This window comes from Sciurus carolinensis, chromosome 4, assembly GCF_902686445.1.
Source record: "Sciurus carolinensis chromosome 4, mSciCar1.2, whole genome shotgun sequence".
NCBI classification, from domain to species: Eukaryota; Metazoa; Chordata; class Mammalia; order Rodentia; family Sciuridae; genus Sciurus; species Sciurus carolinensis.
In genome coordinates, this window is record NC_062216.1 from 118,974,112 (window position 1) to 118,998,567 (window position 24,456).

Here is a 24,456-nt window from a genome sequence, read left to right on the forward strand (position 1 = left end):
GGTCCTACAATAATCAGGACCCTATTCATGTGCCAGTTATAACACATGTTAAAATTGAAGGAAAAAAAAAATCATACCACATACAAAATAACACTTCTTGGATCCCCAAGTGTAAATTCAACTTAGCCATCTATGTAAGCAGAAATTTAAAAGCAAATCCTAGAAGGCAACAGGATGATAAAAAAGATACTTACTGAAGTCATTTTAATCTGAAATAATTTATGTACAATAATGAACTCTGCTTTGATTTAATAAATTTTAAAATTCTCCCTATTTTGACACAGAGGCCTTCCACAGCCATTTTTAAATGTCAGAACACTGGTATGGTTCACCTGTTTGGGTGTCCCCACTATCTATGATTTAATTGTGAGTAGAGAGGACCTCTAACTCATCTTTAGATCCCCCAAACTCAGAATAAAATGAATGGGTTCAACACCTTGAAGTGGACAATCCTGACTAGTTCAGAAACTTCAGATTGGCTTTAGGTTGGCCCATAAGCATTGATGTGAACTGCTGTCCAAGATGCATATGTACACTGGGAACTAGTATATCCATTACAGCTGCCAGTCAAAAAAGTAAGCACAAAAACTGTGGTTCCCTACATGAATCCAACTGCTAAAAGTAAGATCTCAGTACAGTTCCCCAGAGAGGGCATTTTGATTCTATTCCCGGTTCCATGTCTTGATCTATATTCTGTGAATCTTGATTTTCTCACTTGTTAAAAGGAAGTAAATGGAAGGATCTCTTCCACACCTAATGAGCTGGGATCTGGATCTGGATGAGAAGCACTGAATATGACCGGATTTACTTGACACAACTGCATGATATAAAAACTAGCCTCTTCTAGAGTCTAGCCCTCCTTTGGGAGGATTTCTTTCACCTCTCCCCTACATTAGTAACCTATCACTTGAATGCCATTCTCATCTTTCTTGGTTTACTCCCTCATTATCCTGGGTCACGTCTTCCATTAATTTTCTCATAAAGTAGGCATAAAAGTTTTTTGGTCCCCCTGCCATACAAACACGCACAATTATTTCTAGGCTGACAGTTTAGGTGTGCACCGAGTTTAAATCAGCAATTCTTTTCTCTTAGGATGAAGAAGGCACTGTTTTATTCTGTCACAGCACTCCCGGATGCAGTGTGATGAGCCAGGGGCCGCTCTGATTCTTCACTCTGGTGTTCCTCACACGCAGCACTCCTCAGAACTGGAGGAGGGCTTCTTGAAGCACAGGCTGTCTGAGCAGCCCCTCACCTCTGGGGTTTCTATTTCATTGAGTATGGGGAGGGACCTGAGAGTCTGTATTTCCACCAGGATCCCAGGGGATTGCAAATGCTGCCAGGAGCACACTTTGAGAACCACTGCCAATCCTAGGGATCTGCATATGCTCCCCGCCCCCTATCCCACAACTTGTTTACCCCCGGTATTCTGAAAACATAACTTACTGTAGGTTTTTCCCTCCTTTTCACAGGGCTGGCACTTAGCAGACACTTTCGATCTAGACACATTACCCGCTCCCCTGGAGTCTGGCAAACTTTTTCTATCTTTGAAAATTTCTTCCCTTCCATTTCTATTAACGTCTCCTTGTAGACTTTGATTTAGGGAGGTGTTAAGAATTCCTGAATCTTCTAATTCTCCTACTTTCTCACCTTTTTTTTTTTTTCTCCTCTTTTCCATCCCTTGATCCTTGGATTCTTCTTTCTGACAAAAAATCTTCAACTTTCTGCTGACGCTTCTATTACCTTGTCAAACTGTATCATATTGCATTCTTAACTTCTATTTTCAGCGAACTTGCTGAATATTCCTTTTTTTAATGTTTTCTTGCCATGCTTCTGGTTTTGTGGACTTAGCATCTTCTCTTTTCCCTCTAAAGAGATCACATTTGTTCTCGAGTACCCTTCTCCTTCCACTGTTTCCGACTCCCTTTTGCTGTTTCAGACTCTGACTTCACTGTTAGAAACTTCTTCCGATGTCTGCTGACCAATGGTTATTCACTCACACTTGATAAAAAGCAGCACTAAGAAGCTTAGTGAGGGCTGCATGTGAAGTGGGCTTGCTGAATGGAGAGTCTCTACCCAGGTGACTGTGGTATGGTCACATGTCAGTTTCTGAGGGTCTACCCTCTTGAATCTTCAGTCTTCAGTGGGGGTGGGGGCAGGGGAAGCATAACTCCCACCACCTGGGAAAGCTATCCGGGAACTAAGTTGAGAGGAGGGGTGTCACCTTCAGGATTCATTAATGTCACTGACTTCCGAAGATGGTGTCCACAATCCCCACTTGAATTCCAGAGACTTTCTTTCTGTTCCAGCTCTCCTGAAAGTAAACTTCCAGAAAGGGCTTTGAGTTCCGGAGTAGGAATATAGAGGGAGATCTGAGTACTTCTTATAAAAGACTTTTAACTAATTCCCTATTTTTTTCTGTTCTGCATCCCCACCTTTATAGGTTCTGAATTCCAGAACCATTTTGAGGATCTGTAGCACACTCAAAATATAAAAAGCCTTCATTTTGGGAGAACAGCTGCTTTCTCTCCCTCTTCTAAGTCAGTTATAATTTATCCATCTGCTTGCAAAATTTTTATGGCATCTTTCATTTGGACTGTGTCCTCTCTTTGTTCTCTATTTCTTCTTTGTTCTTGTTGGTGTAACACTTCTTTTTAAATTCTTTTACTTTCATTTTAATGGCGTTTAGAAAGGAGCAGAGTAAAATGAATGCACTCAGCCCACCATGCTTAACGGGACATCTCTAGCAGCAAGCGATTCAATCCATCAATAACACCAATTTTACTTTGAATCCCCAAATAACCAAACTCTTCCCTCAAAAAATTTACTGTAATTTGTTTCTTATGGAAAAGTCATTTGACTTGGGCTTTTACACAGTATTTTAATAAAAAAAAAAAAATTAGTCTATGTAAAGAACATTCACTTGATAGTACAAATGAGAAAATACTGCATCAATATTCTGAACCTCAAATTAATAAACAGGCATACAGAGCATTAACTCTGTATGAACATAGGCTAAATTAATTTCATTTTATTTTCCAATATGGTTCACAGAAAAATGAACCAGGAACATCACAGGTATAGATTATCTTGCTTTCACCCAAGTATTTAACTTGTCCTTGTGAACAGGACAGAAAGTGTGGTGGTGATGATCACACAGGCTGGTGAGCTCACGGTGATCCCTCAACTTTCAGGGACTGGCATGGAGCTCTGGGGATTCCCATCACCACACAAAGTGCTACTGGAGAGGGCCAATCGAGACCTCAGGCTATGCAAGAAGTGGCATAAGAATTTGTGCGAGGAGAGAGGGCTTTGAGAAAATCTTGTATTTTAAGACATAGGATGCTATTCTCTCTGCCACACAAAGCTAGGTCAGTAGGCGGGAGCTATAGAAGGACAGAACTCAGGTTAACATATAAAAAGTCCTGGCAATTAGAACTACAGAATCAGTTAATGGGAAAGGCTTCTCACCGGGAATGAGCTTTGTCCCCTCCGGGGAGGGAGGTTCTATAACCTCTCTTCCAGGGATTTCTCCACAGAGATAAACATCTCTTTTAATTCCAAGACTGCACATAGACACACTTGAAACCAATGAAAATGGGATTGTAGTGGTTATACCATTTAGCAAACTCTTTCTAATTCCTTCCACCTTTTCTTTGACCCTTACATGGGCTAGGTAAAAGAGAGAGAGATTAACACAATTAGTCGACAATTACCTAGTCTATAAGCATCCATTCATCTTTGAACAGTACTAGGTCAATGCCTTTTGTGGGATCACACAGTGATCAGTGTCCAATTCAAAAGCATCTTATTAAAAAAAAAAAAGTGCTCATTTTGATGCCATTCCATAATGTATTTATTTGCTATTAAAATGGTCAAAATTGTTCATGCATAGTAAACTTGACAGTCCACAAATGTATACCATACTTATCCTACATTGTATGGTACTTGCAGCAGGAATTCTACCCTAATATGTCAATTTATCTTCAACCTTACTCTAGAGGCTGCTCTATCTGCCTGCTAAAGCTACACAAAGATAGAGGGAGACAGCAAGCAGGTGCTGGTAAGTGCTAGAAAGAAGGTGTTTATATTTACATTTGCCTTTCCTTTCATGTTTTGAATTTAGTACTTAAGGAACTTTCAGTCAAAGAATGAAGAGATGGTACTGGTTAGAAGTCTGATTGTTTTGGTCTCTACCAAATTAGAGCCCCAAACCTCTGGCCTGTGAAGCCAACAGAGAAACTATAATAAAGAAGAGAAGGAGGAAAAGTAACTAGACCAGAATAGAGACACATGTTGAATCTTGCCACCCGAATCATGAAAAGTTACCGGCTGTAACTTTATTGTTGTGTCTGTCTTGGCAGAACAAGTCTCATTTGGCAGAGAGAGAAGTCTCTTAGTAGAAGCTGTACCTGATACTTCAAAGCAGCAACCTAAATGGCTGGTAGGAAGTTGGGGGAGAGACTGAGAAATGATGCAGGTTCAGGACAAACACTGATGAATATAGAAGTTTCAGAGGCAAGATATACTGGAAGGTTTAAGTTCAAGGAGTGGTGAGGGTCGATTTTATGGCCTCAAGATGCAACACTCAGAAAAAAACAAAACAACAAAAAAAGTTGACCAGTGAGTCACTCCATCAATCTAGAATTGATATTACTTTGGAGAAACCAAGTTTTATGAATGAAAGCAATTTCTTTGTACATGGAAAGGTAGGAATGGAAAAGTTAACTATGTATATTAATTTGGACTAGGTCATCCATTCATAAATCCATCCAACCAACAAACATGTACTGAGTATCTGTGTATGCCAGGCACTGTGCTACAAGCCAGGGTGGTAATGGGGGCAAAAGCAGATGGGATCTCAACTTTCGTGAAGTTCCATTTTGGTGAGGGAGAGACATTTAAAGAATCCACAACTACATAACTGAAAAATATAATTATCTATACAATAATAAGGTAGATTGTTAAAATAGAGAAGATGTAAAAATGCAGAAGTGACCCAAGTCTGATCTAGAAAGGGTGGAGGGTGGCTAGTACTCTAGACAGAGGAAAAGCATACAGAGGAACTGGGGCAGCACAGCCTGGCCTGCCTGGAACTGAGCAATGACTTCAGAGAAGTTTGGAAGGGAAAAGAGGATGCACAGTTCTCTATCTTGAGAAGGACTGTGCTCTTAAGAGTAATGGGGAACCACTGAAGAACTTAAGAGCTGTGTAATGATCACAAATTTGTTTCAAATATAGTTGTTTCAAACTGAGAATTCGAAAACCTAGTAAGTTTGTATTCTGGGGACCAGTTTGAGATTAAATGTGAAGATAAAATGAAGAGTGTTTGTCACAAATACAACTCTGGGTATAGTAAACTCTCTTTTATGTGCAAGTTATACATAAACACTTTAAAATCCAATAAAAGGACACTACTTATCGTATTAAGATGTTGATGTGTTTATTTTGTAAGACCTGCACTCCATAAGCTTATTTCCATTAAGCACAATAGTATGTGGCTTATCTGAGCTAGTGAAGGTTGTAGCCCTGCGACACAGTCAGACAAGCAAAGAAGACTCTGCCCATTCATCCACAACAAGGCAGCACTCTTGGGAATGAAATTTGCAGTTAAGGTGGTCAAACTCCACGGGTTCCTCTACACCCAGATGAGGATAAGGACAGGTTATGGTGTGTGTCCACTTACTTAAAACAAAGCATTTTGACTGCCTCAGAAACTTAAGTTCTAATTCTGGCTAAGGCCACTCCCCAACTTCCTGAATTAATAGAACAAACTGGTAAAATCTTTCCAAATATTAACTTGAAAAGTTTTGGATAAAACAACTATTTGGGCTGTGCCTAGTTTCAAAATTACTCAAATATATCATTACTTGAAAATGTTATAATGCTTGCCTTCCCTTTATACAACTTTATCTCTAAGCTACAAACCTATTAAAATAATAGTGTTTAAAAAATTATATATGGAGTTTGGTGAAGAATCTAAATAAACTCAATGCCACAAACCAAGCAATCATTTCTTACATCAGTTGTCCCCCCCAAACTGATTTCTTTAACAGTGTGATTTTTGGAGTGTAATGAGAAATGTTTGCTTTTAGATGAAATTCTCACTTAATATGGTACTGGATTTAACACGTAACTGACCACGGAGATGCTCCTCTACCTCAGATGCAGTTACATCCTAACATGTCAGTGGACAATATCATAAGTCAAAAATGCATTTGGTTCACCCAACCTACTGAACACCATGGCCTGCCTTGCATGTGCTCAGAATATGCACATTAGCCTAGAGAGAGGCGAAACCATCTCGCACCAAAGCGTTTTATAATAAAGTTGAATACCTCATAATTTATTACACTGTGCTGACACCAAAGTGAAAAACAGAATTGTTGTATGGGTATACTTTTAGACCATCACAAAGTTGAAATATCAAAAAATCCTAAGTTGAGTCATCCTAAGTCAGGGATGGTCTGTATTGCAGTTTGATTTCTATCACTTGTTCAACTTGGCCTAGCACATTCCAGGGAACTATGGGTAACAAGTAATTGGCAAGTCATAATTGTTAATTTTCAAAGCACAGTGCAGCACTTGATTTTGTAAATGAACACTCCTTAATGGCTATCTACAAAAAAAAAAAAAAAAAAAAGGGAGAAAATCAGATTCTGTGCTAACCTGTTTTCATTGCCCTGTTAAACTAATAAAAATTTAGAGAATCCCCCAAACTGCAAACCACCTAAGCATGGTAGAAGCCTCATGAGCTGATCCTACTAACTTCTTAGGTCTCCTTTTCCTCCAGACCTCCCTGTCCTCCCACTCATACATTCTGAAACCCTGTGTGTTGGCACACCACTGGGAAACCATCGTCACCCTGGACCTCACCTCACTTGGACAATGTCTCTACTGTCTGTCTTCCTACTGCTCAGAGCCCCTCAAGGGTAGAAGTCAAGGCCTATTTTTCTTTGTTCTCTAACACATAGTAGGTGTTATCATTGGGCATTTGAGCAACTCAAAATTCACCTAATAGATACACAAGACTTCAGCTGCAAATGTTGCCTAGTTATTAATTATAACTTTGTGCTCACCTTTTTTTTTTTTTTAAACCAGTTGAAGAAAACAGAAGTTTTCCTGTTAATTCATCTATTGCTGCCAGGATGATTTCTAAATCCTGCCTTCCTCCTGTGACCCTTCCACTCAAGAATCCACTTTAGTGGGCTGGGGAGATAGCTCAGGTGGTAGAGTGCTTGCCTTGCAAGCACAACGCCTGGGTTCGATCCCCAGCACCGCAAAAAAAAAAAAAAGAATCCACTTTGGCCCACTGCCCCAAGCCTTTGCTCCTCTGCCAAGCCCACCATACTGCAACTGCAGCAGCTGTGGCTGCTCACGCCCTTCAGAGTCCTTTCATGTACACGTGCCATTTGATCCTCTGCCGGAACCATGGGAGATAGATGGGCAGACATCTCAGACAGTACAGATAAACAAAGAAGAGTTAATTAAGTCTGCCTAAGGTCAGACAGGTCACTAATGTGAGACAAGACAAAAACCTGTGTGACCGATTCCCAGCTCAGGTCCCTCTCCTATTGCACAAGGACCCACAATTGCTCTGTTCCACTCTTCTTAATAAACCTCACTCTCATTTCTTAACAGGTACCTTTTATATGCCTGGGACTATACTGAGCTGCTGAGAGGACTGAGAACTCAGTAAATGTGAGTCCTGCACTGGAATAAGCTGTGTGACAAATGCCATTAGATACTATTCACATTACACCTGTAGATGTTCCAAAACTGAAAGAAAAATCCCCATCCTTCTGTGATTCTACAGAACTACAATTCATGCCACACAAACTGCCAGTCCCCCTACCACCTCGTTTGTTCTTTATAGTGTACAGAGCGCCTGATACCTCGAGGAAAGAGCATCACTTTCATACTTTCCTGCCTCCCCAAAGCATCTCCATTCAAGAAGACACATGATGTGACAGAACCACATCTCACATGCGTTAGGTTCCAACGTCAGCAGATGGGGGAAACCATCTATCATCTGCCCTTGAAGTCCTCAGGACACAGCCAAGCACTTTACACAGACACCCTCCCTCCCATGCTCCATGAATCCAACATGGCCAGTTGCCTTCAGAGTGGGAGCAGATCAATTCTGTAGGGGAGGATATGTGTTTTATCATTGTTATTTTATATTTTGAATTTTTAGGTCAGTACCTGATGATGAAGAAGACCATAAGTGTGAAGGGCACATGGGCTATGAAAGCTGTACTTTGAACACTACAGTCACTCTTAGTGAGCTGAGACATTCAAACTTACAAAGACAAATGAGAAAAGGGGTTCTGATTTCCCACGTCCCACCTACTCCAGGGCAGGTTTCTCTCTTGCTAGAGTGGTGAGCTGAATCCTTGAGCTACTGAAATTACTTCTCAGGTTCTCATTTTCTTCTTTCAACCAGTATTATTGCTATTGTTATAATTTATCATTATTATTTTACCAAGTATGCATAGTTGAACAGTCTCCATTGTAAATCGTTAGCCACAGGTTTAGACTAAGTGTATATGGATCTCTCTGAATTATGCTAAATGCATATGACTACTCACAAATATTCCTTAATTCATGCATTAAGCATTAACTATATGCCACACACCTGCATTAAGGAAAGGAGCATTGACCACAGAAGCCTCAAAATGCAGCAGAGGAGAAAAGCAGTAAGGCTTCATGCCTGTATATGAGTTGGACTGTAAGGAAAGGTGGGCCTGGATGGGGCAGGGTGGTCTGAGAGGAAACAACTCCAGCCCAAACACACACTGCTCTGAGTCAAAGAACCCTTTCCAGGGAGCCCCCTCCATCCCCTTCCAAATGTGGCGTCCTCTGTGACCACGCACACTCCTCATACTTCCTGGTTTGATGACGTTGTTCATGCATTTTTCTGCCTTCTTCCTTCCATGAGAAAGTCAGTTCGATGAGGGCAGGGACTTTTATCTGTTCACTACTGACCTCTGATCCTAGAACTACACCCAGCACAAGGTGAAACTTGGGTCAGTATTCACCTTCGCTGACCACATCAAAGGACAACTGCCTCGGCTCTCAAGTCCCTTTTCACAGCCCTTATCATAAAGTCACCTTTCCTTTTAAAGTCTGTTTGCCTATCTGTTTTTTTCTCTCTCCTCAATAGAATGGAAATTGCATGGTAAGAGTGAGTTTGTCTGCTTTTTCATTACTGCTCGTCACTTAAAACAGAGCCTGGCACATAACAGGTAGTCAACACATCTTAGGTGAATGAGTTGTCTCCATCACCACCACCATGGCTCAGTTGCTGAGCACTTAGTGCACGCCAGATGGCTTTACCGTATCCTCTCTCTGAAACTTCACAATAATCCTGTGAGACAGGCACTATTACTATTCTCATTTTAAAGCTGAGGAAAAACAGAAAGAAAGTAACTTGCCCAAGGTCACAAAACTAGCAATGGGTGGAGTCAGCAATTAATCCCAGGCCCTCAGACTTGAGCTTTGTTTTTAATTACTGTTCTACTGACATGACCAAAGCTCCAGTGCAGAACTGGGCCACCAACGCTCCTGGACTGCTGCAGGGGTTCAACAGTCTGCCCCTTCTCCTCACTCCATTCTCCACACCAAGGCCAAAGTGAGACTGTCAAATACCAGATCAGATTGTTTGCTATTTAAAAATCTCTTCAGTGGCTTTCCCATTGATTGAACACATGTTTTGGAGAGCCACCAGCAAAGGTAATCAGCATTTATAATGACCCTCCCTAGAAGGGTAACAATGTCATCTCTGTACAAATGACAGCCTATAAAGAAAATGATGAACTTGGAGGAAATGTTCTACCTCTAAGATAAGAAATAAGATAAAAGGATTATTTGTGATAGTGACCTTGTCAGTAATTTCAGAAATATTTATGAAAGAGCGGATCAGACTCTGCAGTGTAGATGTGTTAAAATGAATACTCCTGGGTCCCAACTAAACCCACTGATTTAGAATTTCTAGGAGGGAATACACTTTTCTTTCTTTCTTTTTTTGATGGTAGTAACAATTGAACTCAGGAGTGCTCTACCACTGAGCTACATCCATCCCCGGCTCTTCCCCCACTTTGATTTCTTTTGAGACTAAGTTGCTCAGGCTGGTCTTAAACTCTTGATCCTCCTGCTTCAGTCTTCCAAGTCACTGGGATCACCAGTGTGGCCCACAGTGCCTGGCTAATTAACAAGCACTCCAGGTAAAGCTTTGACAGCAACTGACCTAACACTTTTCAAAACCAGACAAGTGTCTGCAAGTTGGGCAGTACTATATAAACCATCAGCATACAACTAAGACCCAACTCACCTATTTAATAACCAACAAGGCCTCTTTCATTCAACAATAGTGTTGCACAAGTCAGGAATTCAAACTTCCCTAACCTAGGTCACAGGTTTCAAAACTGCCCAATGCATGAGCAGGTCAAGCCATATCAGAGCCAAAACTAGCACATCAGTAAAATTGGCTCATTTATGCCAAGTCAATTGTTTTACTATACGTTCATTCCAAAGATTGTTCTGTTGCTTTACCTAAAAAATACCATCTCATCACAGCCATGAAATTGTAAGAGAAAACAAAAAGACACACACACAAACAAACCATGCCTTGCTCCTAGCACATGGGCGGACTTCTCAGGCAGCTCTGTGTGGGATTCAAAGGAAAGCAAATCTATTCAGGTCTTTTACATTCTCAAAGATCCCTTAAAAAGTTAGAGATGAGTTTTGTACACGAGCATGTTCAACCAGCATCCCAGGTCCCTGACATTTTACTAGGCTTCCCAGATGTTACCAGAACCAGTCCCTAACTGAATGTCTCTGGACATTAGTACCACCCGACAAAATATGAGCTTCTGACTCCGATAGCTAAGAGGTGTCCCCAGGATACAAGGCAGCAATGGAATGAAGCCTGGATATTAAATCTTATGCTTAAGATTCAACTAATTTTTCCTTTTAATACAAGTTTTCAAATTATTTAACCTGTGTAAATAACCCAGAAAAAAAGTTTTTGTCTACATATCATAAAGTAAAAAAGTTTTTAAAAACTTGGTAACACAGGGGTCCGACACTCCCAGAAACTCCTTTGAAAAATATGGGCTTTAATTGTGATGCTACACCAAGTATCTAATCTGAGTCATGTCATGTGGTTTAGTAGATTTGTTTTCCTAAAATTTCAGAAATGCATTTAAGTGTTGAAATCCAGCTCTGATTATTTTCAAGTTCTTCTTTAAAAAAGAAAATGTTCCAGCCTAGACAACAGAACATGGCAACTGTTAGTACTGTAGAAACAGTGACTGTGCTCTGTAATATCCAAGAGGCTGCAGGAGAAAACAAAATATTGGTAGAAGGAAATAACCAGAGAGAAATTCTTCAAGATATTTCACAGGTACGAAAACAAATCTTCACTCTCCACATTGCATGAGCAAGTCCATCACACAAATTACTCTTCAGAGAGTCTACATAATCTAGTCAGTAATTGGTTCTATCATTATATAAGAACAAAGCAATCACTGGTCAGATGTACTGCAGCAGATTAAGGAGAAAGAGTGAGATTACTGAGGCTGATTTGACACAGCTCTCACTAAAGCCAAACACAAATAAAAGCAAAGTGGAGAAAAGTCCAAATTCTGAAGATTTTTAACTTTCCAGATACCATTCTTGCTTTCTATTTCCAAATTACAGTCTTAAAGGGTACAACCACTGTTATTTATTTCCAATAGAATTTTCTAATTTCCTCACAAGCTCTTATGCTTCCGACTCTACGCCATGCCAAAGTACACACAGGCTGCAAACTGGCCCCACAGACCCCTCAGCAATGCAGTGTACCATGACCCTCAAGGCCCTCTTGAGCTTGCTGACAGAATCTGCCAAAACACAAGACCAGGAGAGCCAAGCAAAGTGGGGTTTATAAAAGCTCCTTGGTCAAAGGAGAATACTTAGTGTGATACCAAAACCAAGACTCCATTTAGACTCCAGTATTTTAAGCAATTGTGAAAGACAAAGAAAATGGGTATTAATGCTAGCATAAAAATATTTTTTAGACTCAGTGTTTATTTGTCAAATACCAACTGCTTTTTCTTTCATTCCTTTCTGTTTCTGATCTTAGCTAAAACCACATCAGTATCAAATGTCACTTAGTTCTTATTCAAACAGAAGAAAGCAGACATAGCGGCTGCACCGTGACTTGGCTGACCTGGGCCCTCAGTAAAAACAAACCTCTATAAATTACCAGATGTAAGCAATTGGGTAGTGATCACTTTAATTAATTGAACAGCCTTCCTGAAATTTACTGTATAATTCCAACCTCCCAACACCTTCACCAGAAGCAACTGTGATTTTCCCTTCAGCTGTTTAAAGGAGGAACATGTTTTTAACTTCAATGACACAGATATATTATTTAATTATTCAAGATTAAGATGGTAAATTACTTAATTTGAGAAATTAAATCAGGAGCATTCTAAATGCTACGTTTAAATTCTGGAAAGTCAAAATTATTCTACAATTTACCTCAATACATGAACATAAATATGTTACAAGCTCCACAAAATGCAAAACTCACAATTTTAATTGTATTTGAAAACTTATGTGTAAAATAATGTGTAATGATGTTTTTAACTTCAATTACACAGTTAATTCTAACTACATAATTTGATATTTCAAGTTGAGGTTTCTGAACCCTAACCTTCCACTGCAGCTGCCTCACTTTAAAAAGGGTACCCCAATGACTTACTACCAAGTGTCATTTATCCTCACAAAACAATTCTGATCATTCTCCACTCAGAGATATGTGATACACAATCCATGAATCCCATGCCAACCACTGAGCCACACCAGAATTAAAATCCTAATGTCCAGAATGCCATCCTATACACATCTCTATGGGTGAAAGTGGTCCCTTTGTCTATTTGAGGCCAACTAGTTTGGTAATGACAGCAAACCATAAAGTATGCTGTTAGAAGTTACATGGATACTTGAGATTTAGAAGTGACAATATAGGCTGAAAAATAAGTTAACCAATTTAAAGAGTCCTTTTTATTATATCCTAGGGGAAATATTCATACTTTGCTTTTAAGAGTTTTATCCTAGTCCACATGGAAAATAGAACATCTACTATCACATGCAACGTCTACTACCCATCACTCTTGCAAACATAAATATGAAATTCTGTTGACATTCACTTACAAGGAGAGAAGTGTGATATTTGCTGAAACTGGTCCCAGATTTGGAATGGTCTCCAATTCATTGTTGTTCAGTTTCCTATAAATGCCAGAAAAGGGGGGGGGGGAGTTAATTGGGTAACCTGTAATTCAGATGTGAAAACTTTATAAATTATTTAAAAATTCCAAGTTAAAAGTTTTAAGTAATTTATTTTAATCCAAATGTTCATACAGTGAAAAGGTAATATATTTTATGCAAACCTCAAATAGAAAGTAACTAGACTCACACTTCTCGAAGGCTTTGAAGGTGGCTCATGGAACTTGCCTTGATGGACGATAATCTGTTGTGACTTAGGTCCCTATAAGAAAAGGAAAATTAGTTTCTAAAAAATCACTAATTGTGATGAACAACATGAAAGGCAGAGTGGTCTTATGAACTAGTGACACAATCAACACTAGTGACAAGTGGAGAAATAATTGGTCCATTCTGGCCACAAACTAGATGGCACCCAAAATGCCAAATTCAAAAATACAAATTCTGAGAACAAAATTAGTTTAAGAACTGGCAGATTCAAATACTTTAAGCCCACAAATGTTTTAAGAGATGTTTTTTGGCACATGGTGAACAGATCTTTTGTGAACTAGTAGTTTTGCTTTACCCTCCCAAGTCCCCACTCCCAACGTGATATGGTGACATCATGGCTCATGAAAAATCGCTAATTAGGCAGGTTGCTGAAACTACAGCTTCTATACAAACCTTTTCATTATCATAAAATTAAGCATTAATGTCTTTATTACAGTCAGACAAAACAGAAATTGCTTTTCACCCCTTACTGTTTTTCAAGGTTAAAGCACTAAATTATATTAAATTGTGTGTGTGTGTGTGTGTGTGTGTGTGTGCACGCATGTGCACATGTGTGCCTGTGTGTTCAAAAGGGTACAAAACCACCTGAATCCTCTGCTTTCTGGAGTTCCCCAAATCTAAATATCTGGTAATTTAACATATAATTTAAAGCACATCAACCATCTAACAAAGTTAAGGAGACTGTACAGGCACCTGTGAATAGATTCAGTCACTAAAATATGCATTTCTCACTCAAACTTAGTGTTTCTCAGTCCAACTTAGTAACAATTTCCACAGCATAACAATACTATCATGGAAACAACAAACTCCTACATACAAGATAGTCCAAGGAAGTTATCTTGTCACTTAAAGATTCAAAATTCGAAATGAAATCTGGCAAATCACTTGATTACAGTCCCTGTATGTTCTAACAATAGGCTGACTATGTGCCTTCAAAATGGTGTTAATGAAAATGAAATGGCTGAGCTGCTACTACAAACCAGACTAATTAGCGGCATGGCTTAAAGAGACCCACACTAAGAGGTAAACTGGCCCTTCCTAAATTAATTCTTTGAGTTTAAATTAAGCTTTTTAAATAACCAAAGTTTTCCAACAACTAAAGTCCACTGAACAAAAAAGCATGAACTGTTACATGCATAAGTAGGTCCTTCAAAATAAAAAAACTGAAAACAGAAGAAAAGTGTTTCTCGGTGCTTAGTTAAAATTAGAAATCAGAGATCCTTTCAATCTCCAAGTTTTTGAGAGTAACCCTGTATTTCTCTATTTCACCTTTAAAAAAAGGAAAGAAAAACTGCAAAGGTTTTATTCCAAGTATGTTTGCCTAAAGACCTACCAGACAGTAACAGACATGAGTAGATTTGTTCTGGTAGAGTTATAACATGAAAAAAAAAAAAAAAAAAAAAGAAGAAAAAAAAAAAAAAGCTGGCACAGTTTTTAAACTATAAAAATCCTGCAATTACAACCACTGCTGTGCATGCTCACCACCGGCAGGAGCCAGACACTTTCCCTCACAGTCCGGCCCAAGTCCATCTGGAGTTCATCAAGGAAACCGTGAGCCCAACAACTCACGTTAGGATTCAAACAAAACCTGTGTGCTTTTAGCACCCCAGACAGTCCCAGATTTCCCACATGGCTTAAAAAACAACCAAGGAAAGGAGTCTTTCACCTGGGAGGCAGCCAGAATCCTCAGAGAGTCTCATTTGGACTGACTTAACTCAGGAACACTGAACCTGCATTCCCTCATTGTTTCCCTTTTTAAAAGCAAGGGGGGAACTGTTCTGGCATTTACATTTAATACAGGTGATTTTCCTTTTAATTAAAAAAACTGAAACCGTACTCTCCACTTCATTGTTAGGATTATTTCACGGGGCAATCCTGTGAGAAATGAGATTGAGTACTTAACTTTTTTCTACCAGTAATGGGATGAGATCCTCCAACAAAAGACCTTTAAAATGAGAAACTGCCTTCAGAGTCCAGGGCACATGCTGGGGACCACTCATTTCTGATCCAGAAGCAGGAGCTGGCAAACTTAAATATTTCAGTTATTGCAACACACTTGCATGCTTGAGTTTTGTGTGCTATTAAAACCACATTATATGTGGGAGAAGAAAAAATTGCCCTGTAAGTGACTTTTACTGCTAAATACTTAAAGCCATGAAACTTTTAATGTACCTAAATTTAGATTTAATATAGTTTACATTTCAACAATGATTACTTTCCAGTTAAAGGATGTCACATTTTCCTAAATCTTCCTTATATTGTTTTTTATGGTTACACCACTCAGGACAGATTCACAATTGTACAATGCTCATGTTTTGTTAAACTCAGAACATAAAATATTCAAAAAGGACGATAGATTCTTCATTTTTAGAGTTCCACTAATGAACATCTTCCCCAAGAAACTTTAAAAAAAAATTGTTTTGCCTAAAATGGGAAAGGTAGTGAGGTAGAGAAGTGTTAACTATTTTCCCAGAACCAAATCTTCAAAAATCAAACTCTTTCTACATGACAGAGAGAAGATTCTGCATATTAGCAAGCCAATAAATATATGAAAATAATTAATTTATAACATGTGGTTCCAGCTCTCATTTTCTTCCTTTTAGCATTTAGAAATCTGACTTCTAAGTCAAATTTTAAAATGCAAATACAGCACAGCTTCTTAATCAATCCACTGGGCCTGCAGAGCTGCTAATTCAGCAGAAATCTGGAAAGCTGAAAAACAAAAAGCCAGGCTGTAGCTGTTTTAAGACACTGATCCAAAGTGACTCATAAATCAGCCGGCTATGTTCGAGTTTTAGTCTGGAAAATATAGAAAAAACAGCTGTGAAAACCATAAGGACTATTACCTCCACCCCACCCCCAATTCTGGTATGGACCAGAAGATTTATAACAGGCCAACAATGAAGGAGTCACACAAGCAGAATCTACCTTTCTGGCTTTTGCCTGAGCCCTGGTGCTAACTCAAACTTTTCTACGAGATAAAATAAATAATTCTGACATTCCAGTGAGAAAGTAGGAATACTTGAAGCTGTCATTGGCAATTGAGCAATTTTCCCCTCTTTTGACTAAATAACCTTCTAACAAGCAGTTTTCCTCAGGTTCAGAACTCCTTAAGCACAAACTCTAGAGCAAGGCTCCAAACAGTTACTGTTGTAACAGCCACTTTCATTAAAGTATTTATTAGGGGTTACTTTTTGAAAGTAGAATTAAGTGCAGTACTATTATTTTGTAGCTCAAACTATTCAACTGAATAGTTTGAACTACAACTGAATCAAGTAGGAAAAATGCACACATACACATTTTTTTCCTGCAAATTCGACAAATGAAACAAGATAGACATTGTGCTTTTTCTGAATAGTGTTTTCATAAGCTAGTCCAAAGACAAACTTTTACTAATTTAATTGCCTAAGGATAAGGGAAGGTAAAATAGGAGAAAGAACAATATTCTTTTTTCTACTTATTTCCAAAATCTATTTAAGGGCTTTTTCAATCATGTAAAAATTAAGTAGCATCTTCTTATACCTCCTATTCCAATATGCCAAATAACAGAACGTAAAACTCAATTCCACATTTGTTTGTTTTTTCTTCTTTCAAAGATGAAGAAGAGACCTGCAGAGCTTTAGGCACAAACAAATGAAACATTTACAATAAAGAATTTCGACCACATGGTTTGGTGACACCTACAAAGATGGTTAGAAGTCACAAAAGTACAAGAATGACAGGGCTGTTCAATGAGTGATCACAGCAGGGCTTCTGACAACAGACCAAGTGCTTATTTATACAAGTGGAACTTATTTTCACATACATTTAAGGAATGTGGACTTGTATTGAGACAATTTACTACTGGCGGAAATGTAATTAAAGACTGTGCTAACCAAATAAACTGTAATTTGTTTTTAGTGTGCCACCAAATTATCTGCAAAACAAAATCCTAATTAGGTCAGCTACTTTTAAGACAATGTTTAAATAGGTATTGAACCCCTTTTAGTTCAACTCAACTTCTAATCAAGGGCAATGACACAGTTATTTCTTTACTGACATCTAAATTCACAAAAAGTATGTTGCACACTGGCATGATCCAAGAGCCCACTTGTCCTTGAGAAACTACTGAATACAGTTAGATTTGGGGCAGAATCCAAGCATTTCTAAACACTCAGGGAAGCACTGTCTTCATTTTCTTTCTGGTCCCTCTATTATTCATAGGTGTTCACCTCTCCAGTCATTCAAATGTTCAGTTCCATATGTTGTCAATAGAGCCATTCACATTTCATGAATGCAGCAGCATGACCTCCACAAGAGGCAATTGAATGGAATTAGCCACAACTAATTGAAAGTCTTTCCTGCTTTGGGTTAAAGCCCTTATCTCCTTCTTCACTTGTAATAAAAACTACTAAGTAAGACATTCCGTGGTACGCGATTAAATACCAATGCAAAACTCTTTAATTCTACTTTTGTGTTAAATTAAGTTTTATTCGACAATTCTAAAATTCACAAATAAAGGGATTTAGATTAGCACAATGATGTTAAAAACACAATTTCTTAAACTACCCAGTCAAACCTTCAACCCCTGTTAATAGTCAACAGTCTACTACAATTGTTTAAGAACTGAAAATTTCCACCGCAATTTGGCTAGGCCCAAATCTACGATTAAAGAGTCTAAGATTTTATTTCTTTTAAACAGGATAACTGCTTTTAAAAGTATGTTTATGATTTGATTTTTTTGTTGTTTTGTTTACATTTTACAGAACCCTTTCAATTTTAACAAAACTGGGGGCTAGGAGAAAACCAAAAGTTAACATTTGGAAAGGGTCAGTATTTCCAAATAAATTTCATTTTCTTCCTTCCTCCTTGCAGTTGGCAGTGATTTCAGGTTTTCAGACTTCACAGCGAAAATACAAAAACTTGCATAACAGCACTCTGCACTCTCCCCTAAATCGTACGTGAGAAGCCACAGAAATCACGTCCTTGGTTCTGAAAAATCTAGTTCCTTCCTTTCCCTATCTACTGATCAGTCTTACCACCCAAATTCTTAGCGAAAGGTGATCGGCTCACAGTGTGACCCAGAAGGGAAACTCACAGTTTGCTAACGCGAAATTACCATGGGGTAAGTCTGAAGTACGTCTGCCATAGCTTGAACAGTGTTAAGGAGGCTTCCCAATCAGAGGATGGAATGCAATTACTGGTTGGGAACAGGAAAAGGGGCCTGAACCAGTTAGAAACTAAAGCTGGGCCATTCTCCTACACAAACTAGGAGGAAAAATTGCAAAACTCCACTCATCCACGTAGACTGCCACCCCTCTCGCCCAGGCCTGGAAAGGAGCGCACAGACCAGCCTGGCCCCTGCAGTTGCCAGTGTCCCCCTCCTCACCTCTGTCTGCTGGCGGTTGGGGCGCCCCAAGCGACCACCTGCGCAGCAAGCAAGGAGGAGACCGAAGCCCCGACAGTCCCTCTTTCACCCACAACGAGCGCCGCTAGTGGCCCGGGCCAGTAAGAGCTGCCTTGGAAGAAGGCACAGCAAGCCGAAACCACCAGGCCCTCGCCGGCTCGCACTTTCCCGCAATGGAGCGGTGAGATCCCCTTCGTCCGCGGGAAGAATACTTACAGCCGAGTGACCCAGGACGGGAGCGGCTCCGGAAGACGAGCCAGCCGCTGGCGACTGCAGTCCAGCAGGTCCCCGAAGCAGCGGCAGGGAGCGGGACACGGACGCTCGGCGGCAACCTCAGAGGGCTGCCCTAGTGCACCGCGGCCGCCGAGACTACTGCCCTCGGCCGCGCTCCCGCTGCCCAGCGCCGCGCACAGCAGCAGCCCCAGCGCCGCCGCGGGCGCACGGAGCTTTGGAGCGCACATCGTGGTCCCACGGCCTCTAGCTCTGCCCGGCGTTCCGCAGCCGGCGCGAACTCAGGCTCGGTACAAACTTCCAGCCGGGCGTGAACGCCCCGATCTGAGCCGCGTGCTCCTCTCTTGAGCTCCCAGGTAAACTCCTTTTACTCCTAGCACCAAAGCTCTCTCATGCCCCGGAGCAGCAGGACAGAAACCGAAAAGTACCGCCAAATTGTGGCAGAGTTGCAGCCCGAGCAGCGTCCGCAAGCTTGCCCGCAAAGAAACTTTTTCGCCTCCTCCCCGCAGCGGTGCGCGAAGTCCCGGAGCCGCGGAGCAGCGAGGCGGGGCGGGGCGGGCAAGGCCCGCGCGCGCCCATTGGTCCACCAGATCGCGGTCGACCCCGCGGCCACGTGACAATAACAAGGCTCCAGCCGGGGGCCGGACTCGGGAGAAAGTGGAGCTGAGATTGTAGGAAATTTGGTGTTACATTTTCCAGCCTCTCCAGCCAGAAGTCTCTACTACGTCCTGGGAACCGTATATCAAATGGAGTTGAAGGGCAAAAGGGAGTGCGCAAACAAGTGAGCAAATACTAGGCTAGTTCTCAAGAGTCGGAGGTATTGAGGAAAACTTCAGAAAGTAAAAATAATTTTGTTATCAAGAAATCTTTCAATTCCAAATTAAAGAAATGTATACTTTATCCTACCATTCACAAATAAAACAATGGTTTTGAAGAAAATGCAATTCTTTTAATTTTAATATTGATGGATTTTTTTTCACTCCTGGAGAGGTACCAAATGTAAAAAGAATTTTAAAAAATGTAAAAGTCATGGTTTTGGAAATGGTATATTGAATTACAAATAGCTAGCCTCAGTGCTCTGTATGGCGCTGGGGGAAATGCCCTTCTAATAAACCTGCGATGACAATCGTAGATTCCACACAATACCCAGGAATAATAAAAGAATCACAGAAATATTTACTAGGACTTGGGAGGAAAAACTTAATATATGCACTTTGGTTTACTTGGTCTTTGAGTGGTGATAAATCTTGGTTGAGAATGCTACCAGGCAAAGAGTACTTGCCTGCCTCTGGCGGGTAGGACTGAATAGGATGGATTAGACTTCCTTGTGAAGTCAGTCCTGACTTAATCTTTCAGGTGACTGCGGCCACAGGGTGTTGAAACTGTCAGAGACCTTGGATATCATCTGCTAACCCTTCCTTCTATGGCAACATCATAGACTCAGGAGGTTACTAATTTGTTTGCAGCAGAAGAAAAAACTGGAAGCTTATTTTAAGCTTCCACTTCTATAGATTCCCCGTCCCTTCTCAAAGATGTCTGTCTTTAGGGCTGTTTAAAGGGCTCACTATTGAACCGCCAGAGATTGCTTATGGAGTTGAGACTTTAACCCCCACTCTAGTGTCCATTGATTTCCATTGTAACAAATCACTGCAAAAGTAATCCCATTCAGGGAATAGAAAAGACTTGCTTTGAGGTTGACACATCTTATTTTAGATTAGATAGCTGGTCTTTTTCTTTTCAGCTACCATTAGCATCAAACCCACCACCTTTTTTGATAATGTACAAATATGATATACTTATGACAGTACTTCCGTTTTTAATTATAATTTTGCATACTTTGGAGTGGACAGGATGAACGGTAGTCACGCTATGGACTTTTCAGCTCAGTATTACCCACTTATTTTATATAAGGGAAATTAGGCTTTAGTGCATTGGAGGCTTTTAAAAAAAGATACACCTGTCATTATGCCATTATCTGTAAGCATGAGTGTGATGACATACTCCTGAGACATCACCCACATGACACAGGTAATCAGAAATTTGCTTCATGGAAGAGGATGCAATGATTATAAGAATGTAGAATAGGAGAAGAAAATGAGTCATCCTCTTCCATGAATCAAATTTACATTTACATGTTGTGGCTTACGACATCTATATTTCCCATTCAGATCTTTCTCCTAAAGAAAATTGTGTGTGTATGTGTGTGTGTATTCAACTACCCACAAGTCATCTCGAATTGGGTGCTCACATAGGGCATGTGCAGAATTATATTCCACCACCCCCTGAAACTTACCCCTTTTTCTCCTGTTTCAAAAAATGATACCTCACTCCATCTAAAGTGCTGCTCCCCCAAACCTGAGAGTCACCCTTGTCGCTCCATCACCACCTCTATATCCAATCAATTAGCAAGTCCCATTGAAGCTAGCTCCTAAATGTATCTTGTCTCTATCTCCACAGACATTATGCAAATTCAGGTCTCCATCAGCTCTTGCTTGGATTACTGCCACAGCCTCCTTCCTATCTGGCATTCCAGGCCTTTCTCCACAATGCAGTCAAGTGATATCCCTAAGTTCAAATCCGAGTCTGTGACTCAACTGCCTAATTCCTTTCACCCTTTCCCATTGTCCTGGGAGTAAAGTTCAAATTCTTCAGAGTGATATAGGCATCTTTTTGTTGTATTTGGCCTCTACTTACCTCTTTAACTCATTGTGTTTAATCATCTAGAAACTATTCTAGAAACTATGCAGTTCTCTACCCAGCTGTGCTCTTTGTTCAGATCACTGTTGCTCTTCTGGTTGATTCAACATTTCTGCTTGAGCATCCTTCCTTTGGAAAGGCTTCCTTAAGTCCCTCCAGTGAACTCCCAATGCATCTAGTATTCCCTGGATTTAGTTCCTCACTCAGTATATTGGGAATACAATAAAAACTCTTTTATCTGACTTTTAATTATCAGTTCACTGGACTAGCTGTCACCCTCTGTTCCCACTGTAAGGCCTGCTGACTGATGGCTATGGCTTGCTGAAATCTAGAGGCTGCTAGTCCCTCCCTAGTCCACCCTTGGCATGTATGTGCCTACCAGTCAAGTGCTGAGCTACAGTAATTCCAAACTGGTTTATATCTGTAATTACACAATTAAACTAAATATTGTGTAAACCAAATATGAGCTCAACAAGAAAATAACTTCATTTCTATGATAATGAATTTGAAGCTTGAGTAATATCCTTTAAAGCTAATCACTAAAACAACACTATCAAAATAATTGAGGACAAGACAATTTTAACAATAAAAGTGGGGTCTCAGTTCATTTTGTGCTGCTATAATAGAACACCCGCGACTAGGTAATTTATAACGAACAGAGACTTAGTTCTTACAGTTCTGAAGGCTGAGAAGTTCAAGGTCAAGGAACCTACATTTGGTGAGGGCTTTCTTGCTGCATCATACCATGGCAGAAGGCATCACCTGGGTGGGGAGAGAAAGGGGGTGGGACTCATTCTTTTATCAAGACCAGACTCCTGCGATAACTAATCCATTCCTCCAATAAAGGCATCACTCACCTCTTAAAGATCCTACCCCTCAACGTGTTTGCATTGATGATTAAATGTCCAATACATGAACTTGGAGATACACATCTGAACCATAGCAGGGAGATTATAAATGTATAGGAGAATTCTTCACGCAGATTGCTTTGCAAGTATCTTTAAGACCTTGTTCTACTTGAAAGTAACTGGAAATTCATCAACAAAGATGCTTTATGACTACGGCTTATGCTTACAGAGAACTTCATGTGGTCATTGAGAGAGTAAAAGGCAATGACTCTTCTCCTTCTCAATACATTCTTAACCATGCAGTCAGTAGAAAGCAGAGCTATCCTATGTGGAAGCATTAAATCAAGGTAATATTTTCAGACTTTCCAAATCCTTCATGAACCAAAGGGTAGAGACACCTTTCACTGGGTATGTATATATTTGGGCAGATGAGGACTGAATATCTTTCTTTGGAGTTTCCTTACAGCCTATGCTGATTCCTTTATAGTGCATACAACACAGAAACGAAGGTAGAGTGCCAGGAAGGACAGTCTGCAATAGAGGAAGAAAAGCTCTTTGGTTTTTTAAATATGTTCCCCAAATTCACATGTTGAACACTTTACCCCAATGCAACAGTGTCGAGAGGCAAGGCATTTAAGAAGTGATTAGGTTATGGAGGCTCTGCTTTTCTAAATGGGTTAATACCAATATGACAGGAGTGGTTTGTTAGAAAAGCAAGTTTGATCCCTTTTCCCCTTTTCTCTTTCACACACTTGCTCTCTTACTTTTCTTCCTTCTATTAAAGGATGATGCAGCAAGAAGGCCTTCACCAGATATAGACCCCTTGACCTTGGACTTCCCAGAAGTCCAGAATTATGAAAGCACCTCTCTGTTCTTTATAAATTAACTAGTCTCAGATATTCTGTTATGGAAGCAAAAAATGAATTAAACCAGAAAGTGAACATAAAATTATGATTTTTTTTCTTTAATTCTTTATTTTTTTTAAATTTTTGACAGACTGCATTTTGATCCATTGTACACAAATGGGGTACATCATTTCGTTTCTATGGTTGTACACAATGTAGATTCACACCATTCATGTAATCATACATGTACATAGGGTAACGATGTCTGTCTCATTCCATGATTTTTTCATACCCCCTCCCATTTCTTTCTACATAATCTAAAGTTCTCCACTTTTACATTGCTGGTGGAGTTGTAACTTGGTGCAGTCACTCTGGAAAGCAGTGTGGAGAATCCTCAGAAAACTTGGAATGGACCCACCTTTTGACCCAGTTATCGTACTCCTCCGTTTATTCCCAAAGGAGTTAAAATTAGCATACTACAGTAATGTAGCCACATCAATGTTTATAGCAGCACAATTCACAGTAGCTAGATTATGGAACCAACCTTGATGCCCTTCAACAGAGAAATGGATAAAGAAACTGTGGTATATATACACAATGGAATGTTATTCAGCCATAAAAAAAAAATTATGATTCTTTCCCAAAATTTATCAGTAAATAACAGGCTTAATGTAGTATTATTGAACCTGTGATCATGTACATTTTTCTGTACACACACACACACACCTGGTCAACTGGTACAGTATTTGACTCTTAGTTTTTGTGGCTAATGACTCATGAATAAAGGTTTATTGTGAGGTAGGAAAACTCATTTGGGCTGGTGGTCATTTAACATTTCAATTAAAATGACATTAAAGTGTTGGATTTCCCCCACTCCTTCAAAGGTTGACAATGGCTAACCTGGTAGGAA

At 39.9% G+C, this 24,456-nt stretch overlaps 1 protein-coding gene across 1 annotated transcript in view; it reads right to left on the minus strand.

Annotated features, from left to right (window-relative positions):
- Lrig3 (leucine rich repeats and immunoglobulin like domains 3) overlaps positions 1–19,693 on the minus strand; it is a 44,781-nt gene extending 25,088 nt beyond the window's left edge. Inside the window, 3 exon segments of the mRNA XM_047550824.1 lie at positions 13,201–13,275; positions 13,463–13,534; positions 19,142–19,693. Coding sequence (XP_047406780.1) covers positions 13,201–13,275; positions 13,463–13,534; positions 19,142–19,386 — 392 coding nt within the window. The 5' untranslated portion in view covers positions 19,387–19,693.
- Positions 19,694–24,456: the final 4,763 nt, after the last annotated feature.